The sequence below is a fragment of the Biomphalaria glabrata genome, chromosome 13, assembly GCF_947242115.1.
Source record: "Biomphalaria glabrata chromosome 13, xgBioGlab47.1, whole genome shotgun sequence".
In the NCBI taxonomy this organism is placed as follows: domain Eukaryota; kingdom Metazoa; phylum Mollusca; class Gastropoda; family Planorbidae; genus Biomphalaria; species Biomphalaria glabrata.
The window spans coordinates 6,395,441-6,405,792 of NC_074723.1; the positions used below are offsets into that span (position 1 = coordinate 6,395,441).

Sequence of the window (10,352 nt, forward strand, 5' to 3'; positions counted from 1 at the left end):
ACACTACAGAGGATGCCTTGAGAAAATGAACTGGGATAACTTTATTGAGAACTGTCAGGCCATAAACGACCTGACAGAAACTGTTAATTGAAGGGAAAAACATACAAAGAAAAAAATTTAGAACTCAAAAGCAAGCTAGGAAGGATTACAGAAAATAACAGGCTGCGCCTCAAAACGAAAATGACTTTCAATAGATACAATTTCCCCTTTCAGACCATGCGATCTATAGGGCAGATGATGTAAAGGTCATCCGTTTCTGTGGCCTACGGTTAAAGAGGGTGTCATGTGGCCAACACAACGACCAACCGCCTTTACTTTTCCCCAACTAATATCAGATACCCTTTAGAGCTGGATGGACTCTCAAAATTAAAAATCCCAGTCTTCACCAGGATTCAAACCTGGTACCCCCGGTTCGGAAGCCAATCGCTCAGTCACCGCGCCTCCTCTTCCAATGATGATAATTTTTAACCCTCTTACCATGGAACAATACGTCAATTTTGTCACTGAAGATGAGGTGAGCTAACTATTTTAGAAGAGTAGGCTACATGTAACAAAGGCTTCTGGGCCCGATTAAATAAACGGCAATCTGGTGAAGCTATGCGTGGAACAAATCTTCTTTCAAGTCTTTAACCCTTTAGACGCGTGTGGTAGTTAAGCCTCAAAACACAAGAATTGTATTTCTATTTTGTACGCACTCTTTTAAAAAAAAACTCAGCACTTTAAGGGTTTAACCACTCGCTACAAACGATTCCACAAGTCTGGAAAACTTCACAAATTCTACCAGTACCAAAACTAGATTCTAATTTAAATGATTTCCGCCCAGTAGCACCAACACCTATATTTATAAAACGTTTTGAAAAAATATGTGCTTAAACAACTTCGTTCGTTCCCTACTCGGCCAGACTGTATCAGCACAACTCGTTGACTAGAAAACGTGAAAGGGATCAAGACGTCTGTATGAAGTCACTCAATGAACTCTATGTTGTGTCTGTTCTTTTTATGTGAATATTTTTGTTTGAGAGTCCCTGTAATCACAAATCTCCATAAGGATCAATAAAGCAGTTTTAGTCTTAGTCTTGCCGATGCGGTTATATTGTTTAACATGCTGACGTTCGTTTTATTAGTACGAGTTTATTACATTGTTAATATTCATTATTAGATGTATTCAATGATGTGATTGTTATGAAGTGGTTCTGTGGGAGCCTAGCTTAACAATTTGATTGAAGGATCATCAAATCGATAGTTGACCTGCAGACAAAGAGGTTGATGAATGGCCAACCTCTCATGTATTGCCTTTGAAAGTTCTTCACTTTAAGGTTTGTATAGAAATAAACAGCACTCAACACTCATTCTTGTTTTAATTATAGGATTATGTGCTGACCTATTGCATTTTTTTTCTTTTTAAATGAAACAAAAAATTCTAATCGGTGAATTACTGGTTTAGCTTGGACAACATTCAACAAATATTTCTCAATAATTAGTAGCATATTTTTTTTCTAACTTTATTTGGCAAATTACACCAATTTTTTAATCAATCCTAACAGTACACTATTGCTTAAGTTATTTTCCTTGTCTTGTGACTTTAACGCTTCTACTATCTTGCATGCTGAGAAGAGTCTCATTCATGCTTTGGGGGGAAAGCATGTGCCATAGTTGATTCTATATTATGGTTCTTAAAAAACTAATACCAATGAAAAATAAAAATGAAGAATAAGATTTTTTTTTGTGCTAAAATTCTTTATTATTTACCACATCAATAGGATGAGAAACTTGTACAATATCAATGTCTATCTTTCATATACTTATAAATATATTTACCTTATGGCCAGATTGCACAAGTTTGAAAATATTAGTGATCTACATAACAATAACATCTATTATAATATTGCACATCAAAATAAAAACTTTGGAACAAAGTGCCAAAAAAACAACAACTTGCTTTAAAAGCAACGAAAAAAATCACTTGAAATCAATCCAAAAGGGGATAACAAAAGTATATAAAAAATTCATATCACACCAAAACTAAGTGATAAGAATATATACATAAAGGACACACAAAAAATGATAAAGATGGATCTTGAACTCTAAATCATGTGTGACTAGTTATAATTTTTCAAAATGATGAAACATGAACCTCACCTCTGAGTGCTCTGCTAAGCATAGATAACCTAAAAAAAAAGGTCTTTTCTAAATTTCATTTTGAAAAGTGACTGCATAATAATAATTCAAAACCAAAAACAATTAGGTTGTTAAATAATATTAATTTTTAAAAAAATTTGATTTCTAGAACTGTATATAAAAAAAAATACACCTAAATTTGGAATGTATATTAAACCAAATCTCTATAAGAAAATACAGTGATCCCTTGTTTACTATGGGAGATGCGCTACAAACCACTGGTGATAACTGAACCCCACAAAGTAGAGACAGCATATTTATTTAAGCTTTTATACACTCGCTTTTACGCTATCTGAATCATTTTGTCCACTAGACAAAATATAGAATTAATGGAATAATAAAGTAGCAGAATTCTCCATCTTGCGTGTGCACACTACTGTACAAAGCCAATCAGGCAGTGGGATACAGCACAAGCAAGCAACCAAATATGCATTGTGTACAATTGTGAGTAGGTCAGTAGCATCTTATGGTAAAATAAATATTAGTAATACATTTTTATAGATTTTATAAAATTATACATTTTCAGACTTCTTGCAAAAATTAATTTAAAAAAAATTTTTTGACACCTATTGAATTTTGCAGAAAATCCATGAAAAAGCAAAGATCCATGAATTATTTTCTCATTTAAAAAAAAGGAAATAGCAAAGCTTCTAAAACTGAAGTGTGAAAGGGTGTGGGATCACTGTACATAAAAAGATCTAAAAAAAAAAAAAAAAAAAATTGTAAACAATCATAAAACAATGAGAGAGTTTGCAGATAGAATTATGGAAGTTTGTTTATTCACAGCATTTCACTTATATGCTTTGATTTATTGTTGTTTTTTTTGTAAGAAAAAAAAATTAACGTTTGTTTTGAATATATAAAAAAAAAAATTGACATTTTTAACAAACATATTCTCTGACCCAACAAAAGCATGCCATTAGGTATTTTAAACAAGAGTAAAGTGTCCCAAGCATGTGGAAGCTTACGATTTTGCAAGCGAAATAATCCTGAGACTTCTCCTTTCCAACTGAGGATGAGCCCAATTATATTTTCTATGTACATATAGATGGCAGTGATAACCAATCTTCAAATCAAGAAAATTAATATAGGGGTCATGAATAAGTTGGGCCTGATTATGAACAATTCTATTCACCTAAACAATGCCAGCACACTCAGTTCTTTCATAAGAGACTCTTTCTTGAGCTAATTGTTTCAACAATTTTAAGAGAAAAGTTTATATGTCGTTGTCAAAATTATTATAAAATATCATGTGTTACCATTATAAAAAGAAACATTATTATTGTTGAGAATTATCAGAATCAAATGGTATACAATAACTATAATTTCACTTCAATACTCCAGCAATAATACTTGAATGTATTTTACCAAGAATTATTACTTATATTTTAATTAAGGAAAAAACAAACAAAAAAAAAACATATCCAATAATACTGCTACAACATCAGATCATTAAGTTAAAAAGGAATGTGATATGAGAATTATTAACATGCAAACAAAAATGTAATGAGTTTCTGTGTTCTTCTCTAAATAGTTTTATCCTGATCACATATCTCCTCTGCCATGTACAAATTTAAGTTTGGCATTTTGTTTTTCGAGTACACGTTATCCTTTTGCAACTTCTCACATGACTATAAAGGCCAATCCTCAATACACATCCATGGTCACAGGTTAGGCCTTTGTCATCACCATATCTTGCATAATTGCAGCCTTTTTTTCTACTTCTGGTGTGCACACCATCTGCAATCATGCACCCCAGATTTAAAGTGATTCAGAAATAAATGGATGACACAAAAGATTATAATCAAACCATGTTCCAACATATTTAAATCATTTGTAGATATTTGATAAATGGTACTGACAGTTACTATTTTTTTTTAGCATTTACAGAAATAAACTTTACATTAAAAAAAAAAGAAAAACTTTGCTAAGAGTAATTTAAAAAACTTGAAAAACATTTTTTTTTTGGCTTAGATATCCTGTTGGTTTACTCCATCGTGCACCAAAAATCTTGAAGACTTGGCAGGCAGGCCTACATTATGTATTCAGGGTGAACCCAGCCAAGTCAACAACACTAGTCTTCTCAAGTATCATCTAACATAAATACAAATAGGATTTTTTTAATGCCTAATAAAACTTTAAAAAAAAAAAAAAGCCTAGGCTTAATACATTTTAGGCTCAATATAAATATTTACTTTATTTTTTTTTTACAACTCAAGTCTTCTATTAAATGACATCTTTATATTTCAAACAAATGTCTCATGTTGAGTGGGGAAAAAAGTAAAATTATCATGACATTACTATGACATCCATTATTAATGACCTAAATACCAAGCATAGAGGAAGGTAACTTGTCAATGAAAACAATGCATTATGATACTCATGTAAAATTTTGATATCATAGGTTAAGTGTAGGCTGCAGTGTAATCAAGACAATTTTGTAATAATCATTGTTAAAGCCCAACACCATCATACAAAGGTGCAGACACTGCCAGTAATACTAATTAAGTACCGGTAACAAATCTCTGTAGAGCTCAACAACTAACATAATGTGTATAGTAATATTGAAACAAAGAGAAGCAACACAGGAAAAACAGGGAACAATCTATTGGAACTGCCAAATACTTTGGGATCAAACTTGAAGCAGTCCGCACTATCAACCACCTCAAAATTCTGAGCTGCACAAAATGCTGTACCATTACCATAGGCTTCACCTGGGTTGAAAAATAATAAATGTGAACAAATTATGAAGATACTAGAGTAAGTCAAATAATAAACTATAAATCAACTATGTAATATGTAGATCTAGAAAATATCCACTCTAAGTTTTGGATTACTTCTATTTATTAATAGAATTTTTTAAATAATTTAGTCCTTAGTTTTTCTTCAAAGAAAGCAAGGGTTACATTGCATTACCAAGGCTGATGAATGCAAAAAAAAAATACTTCCATGAGACTAACCTATTAAACTTTTATTGAAACCAGCAGTTTTACATTCTTCATAGAGTGACTCACAGTAATCCAGGCAGACAGACACTTTTCTGTAATGTTCAAAAATTTGTTTGTTCAACAGATCTATGCAACAAGTAAATCAACAGAAATATCCACTTCAATAAAAATATCAAACTAATTAGTTTTTTCATACATTTTTTTAGAGAGCTAGGAAAGTGAGTCTACCAAGTTATTGTTTTTTGTCTAGAACAGTGGTCTTCAACCTTATTTGACCTACTGCAAGAAGGCAACATCCTTCACAGCCAACATTCTCAACATCAGCTACGTTCCAAGTGAATCAAAATAGATGAAAATAATGCTTCTACCATTGAAGCACTTATATTCCAGCAGTGGGGAAATAAATTCTGGGTTTTTTAATTACTTAGTAATACTAGCCACAATGACAGAATATAATAGTATTGCTTGTGGGTTAGTAGCTTAATGATGGTCAGATGAGTGGAAACCTTAACCACGAACAAAGAATTTGTCGATAAATGTCATTGATTTTAACTGTTTACTTTAGGAGGAAGCCATGCATTAAACAGCTAAAATTTTGTGATGCCTTTTATATGCCTCTTTATTCAAAAATGTTGTCTTAATCTTAGAAGAAAGTTTTTCTGTTCTATTTACTTCTATAATACATTTATTAAGAATATAAAGTTCGAAGGCAAAGTCACCCCATTTAAGCCCCCAAAAAAGTATTTTCCCTATAATGTACTGACTTTATTTAATGTTTTTATTAAAGTACAGGCATCCACTCTGTAGGAAAACAAGTTTATAGTAGTTTAAGTGTACTTTAAATATGGGAAAATTAAGTTGGAAGTTGAAAAGTGTGCAAAGTTTCTTGTAAAATTATGTCAATGAAGTTTGACTTTCAAATTAATTAATCATGGTGAAAAAAAAATTGTCTTACTTATTAGCACGATAAAATTTGTACTGATCTGGGCTACAAAAAAAGCACATCAAGTAATTGATATAGTTTCTGCAGAGGACAGTAGCCCCATATAATGGATCCATAGCTGAAAATACAGATGTTACTTCAGTTCTCTTACAGCAAGAGTTAGCAGTATACCAAGTACAGTTAATAAGTCCACCTTCAGCATTAGGATACCTGTTGTTATCTGTAATAATAAGATGTATATATAATGTTCATATTGTCTTAATAATAATAATATAGATATAGAAAAAGGTAAGCCAAAATAATTCTCATGTTTGCAATCTCTGAAATACTTTGTATTTTCTGAAATAGTTTTTCTAACGTTGATACATTTAATCCTTAGCATTTTAGTTTTTATTACCATAGACAAGGAGCAACCAACAACTGTTTTCAATTGTTTTCAGATTACCATATCTTGCTTCATAAGTAGTTGTCTGTACTAAGCTCAGTCTAAAGTGCCAAAGTTACACTCTGTATGACCTGCCCCAAACATTTCATTTGGGCAATTACAATCACCAAGATAAAAAACCTATCTGTATTATCATGACCTGATTCATAAAAGTAAAGCTTCTTAATTTTGTTCTTCAAAAGATATACGGCTAATCACATGATTCCCCAATAAGGAAAACTCATACTGAAAATCAAGAATTTTGAGCTTCCATCAGCAGCATAGAGGAAAAAACTGGCAGCAATTTATTAACGAAAAATAAATTATTTCAAAAATAATTTTTTGCCAAGCTGTTCTAAAAGCATGACATAACTAATGAATAGAGGCCAAACCTATTTTTTGAGTAATTTCCTAAGAGGTAAATTTTGGTGCTTCAATGTGAAATTGTATTGAAGTAATCAATATATAGCATTAAATTTTTTTTTATCAAAGTAGCTTTTTGGTAGGTGAAAAAAAATAAATATTTAAAATGTTTTCTTTCATTACATCAGTAATACTAACATCTCATACATAAAAAAAGGCTAATATTTCTTTAAATATTGGTTTTGCGTTTGTTTTATTCTTTTCATTAGAAGCAGGAGAGCTAGAAATTTAATTTAGATCAGATCATTTCTGCAGGATTATAAAAAAAAAAATGAATCTATAGGAACAAAGGATTTGCACATAACTCCAGAGGCCTCATCTGGGAATGGGACTGTGTGTGCCCCAACCATGAGGAAGAAAGTTGGCCTCCTTCAGTGATGGAATGACTAGATGATCTCATCAGGAAAGGGAAAACATAAATCAATTTTGCATACATGCCCTATTTTTACTGTCCATTACAAAAACAACAACAATGTAGGACAAAATTTTAACTTTTCTCATCACAATTATGACTTTGTGGAATAAAATAGAACAACTATAGAACACAAAATTTTTGAGGGACAGTTTCTCTGAAATTACAGAACAGTAGATTGTTTCCACCTTTCTTTAACTTTGTGATATATACCTTAAAAAGGAGGAGATCTGGTTTGATGTACATGTATACAATTATGTCTCCCTACATTGCCAGTTTCTCCATTATGCCAATTACTGCTGATAAAAATTACTTAGTAATACTAGCCACAATGACAGAATATAATAGTATTGCTTGTGGGTTAGTAGCTTAATGACTTTTTCCACTCTTTTAAGCATACTCTCACTCGCTTTTTAGTCTAGAGATATATTTTTGAGTATTTTGGTAAGATGCTCATCGATTTCTTACTGAATGTGGCAGTGAATGGAATCCCATGTGAAAAAAAAAACGGGGTGGGACCTTCCAGAGCTGAGTTAAGTTTTTACCTAGAAGTTTGTCTTTTCTTCCAGTAAGAAGTTACATCTTTACTCCAGTTTTCAGTCCTGTAAATAAAGGTTTTTATTTCCCAATTTCTATCTTAAGCAATGTTCTTTCTAAGGGAACGTTAAAAAGTGTTAATGTGTATTTAAGACTTGGATGTATCCTTAAAGCTGAATTAAAAACCTATAAATATTATTGTTTTCACTTGAAAATACTATTTCCAATATTTAATTCAAGATTTACATCCTCTATCAAGTGACAACACCTAGTCATGATAAATGGGGTTGGTGAGAGAATATATTAACCATGCTGAGTAGCATGCCCACTTCATAGACTGATTGTAAGTTATTTTCTGTCATTATAAGTAGACTTGAGTTAGAGTGACTAGATTACTAATCTACTTACAGAAATAAGTACATTTATGTTTCTCTCTCTGGTGGTACTTTGCCTTTTCTTCTCCTTCTAGACCTATTATATCCATTTGTTCATAAGTACTTTCTTCATCTTCAGATTGTGGAGGATTCGCTGGATTTACATTTAGTCTCTTATTTGGATCCTCTGTTGCAACGAATGTAAATCTAAACGTTATTGTCAACAATGACAACAGCAGACTTGTTAAAAACAATAAACACTGCTGTGAAAACATAGCAGCAAATTCTGTAATGTAAAATAAATCTGTAGAAGTTGATCTAAATTAAATCAATAATCATTATAATCATCTATAATGTCAATGATTAATAAATAAAATTATAATGACTCTGAACTCAATCTCAATAATGAGTAAATGACGGTGACGGTGGTACTGCTAGGTACTTTGACATCAATACTCTACTGACCTATAAACTGCTAGACTAGCTGCTATATAGTTTTGAAACACCATTGCTAGACTTCCAAAACCATGGTGTTAGTTGATTGATTGTTGTTTTTACATTTGCTTCATGTTTTAAAAACCCTTGTGCTAATATTAAAGGAGGATTCCTAAGCTTTTGAATGATACCACATTGTCAACAAATGAAAGTCGTGTTTATTTAGAAAATTTACAGTAAAGTCATAGGTAGGAATGATTTTGCATTTAATATAATTTTTAAGCAAGCTTGAAATATTTTTATTGAATTTAGACCTAGATTTATGCTTAAAGTTTGTTATTTCATTATTTTTTAATGAAATTTTGTCCTCCAAAATTAAAAAAAGTTCCCCTAACATGCTATATATGATGCCAAATTAGGCTATTTTTTGAAATGGGTAAGTGGAAAAATTATAACTACCATAACAATCTATGACTATAGTATTAAAATCAATATTTTTATTATAGAGTAGTGTTAGAAATCTTTTTTTTTTATACTTAGGTACACAAAATATAAAAGGAAATCAGCTAATTACGGCAAATTTGGGCATATGGGCACATCCTGACGATGTTAAATGAAGTCACTCCATGATGCAGCAACATGTGGCGCCAGACATTAGTAATTCTTGTGGATAATAATATGAAGTATAATATAAATGATTTATGCATTGCTTAACAGCTTATCTATGATCAACCTAGTGGAGAATGCTATCAAGGTGTTATTTTACATTATATTTATAAATATTATAAAGCTGAGGAAGTTTCTACCAAACGGCATTCTAGAAAAAGGATCGAAGTCAATTTTCAAACAATTGGATTAGCTGTGAATGAATGTTAGCTGCATGTGAGATGAAACATTCAAATTAAAAATCATATAATCATTTAATGGAGTAGCTGTGTTCCAAATTTAAAGCTTTTATCTATTATGGTTATAAAGTTATGATGAGATAAAGACGAAAATTCATTTTTTCGATCACAGCTTTTTGGACATTTTCTATAGACTATACTAATTACTATACTTATACTATACTCTATACTTATAGTCCATTTTTCTACACATAAAAAGGCATAACTTTGCTCCTATATAACATAGAAAGATAAATGTGGTATCATTGTAACCCTCTCAGCAAGCTCTACATAACTAAATAATAGTAAATAGCTTCTGTTCATATTATATTATATATCTATTTTGAATATTTTGTCAAAGTACCTAGTTAACCTAGATCTAGTACTGCTACTGCTAGTACGCCTAGGCCCTAGTACTAAGTACTAAGTCTACTAGTAGCTACTAGTACTACTCATCTACTGACTACTGGGACTAGTTAGGTTAGAGTTAGAGGCTCTAGGCTAGCGTTGAAGAGATTACTTCCAAAAGACTTCTCTCTTGGCTGAAACCAATCAACTGAAAAGGATTTACCCCAAAATATGATGAAGGGAAACCGGTAAAACTTCTCTACTATCTTTGAAAATTCGTTAAATAATCATAATGCTATGTTTAAGACGGATATTTTAGAGATCTTTTATGTTAAGAAAACAATTTTACTATCTGTAAATATTCATCCAAAATCTTGCTAAAATTTTAACTTAGATATCAAAATATCTGGATCTATAAACAGTATAGAGTCAGAGTCAAGATCTAG

The 10,352-nt window shown here is 31.3% G+C and overlaps 1 protein-coding gene across 1 annotated transcript; it reads right to left on the minus strand.

The window, feature by feature from the left end:
* Positions 1–4,326: 4,326 nt before the first annotated feature.
* LOC106072849 (uncharacterized) lies at positions 4,327–10,188 on the minus strand. The gene is made up of 5 exons (XM_013233295.2): positions 10,130–10,188; positions 8,274–8,525; positions 6,082–6,289; positions 5,139–5,218; positions 4,327–4,892 (listed from the first exon to the last, which is right to left on the minus strand). The coding sequence occupies exons 2-5, from the start codon at positions 8,512–8,514 to the stop codon at positions 4,720–4,722; spliced, it is 702 nt and encodes a 233-aa protein (XP_013088749.2). The 5' UTR covers positions 8,515–8,525; positions 10,130–10,188; the 3' UTR covers positions 4,327–4,719.
* Positions 10,189–10,352: the final 164 nt, after the last annotated feature.

Coding starts and splice junctions, on each gene's coding strand:
- LOC106072849 (XM_013233295.2), bottom strand. CDS start 8,514: ATGTTTTCACAGCAGTGTTTATTGTTTTTAACAAGTCTGCTGTTGTCA. Junction 6,290..8,273: donor ACATAAATGTACTTATTTCT/GTAAGTAGATTA, acceptor TTATTATTACAG/ATAACAACAGGTATCCTAAT. Junction 4,893..5,138: donor TTTCAATAAAAGTTTAATAG/GTTAGTCTCATG, acceptor TTTTCAACCCAG/GTGAAGCCTATGGTAATGGT.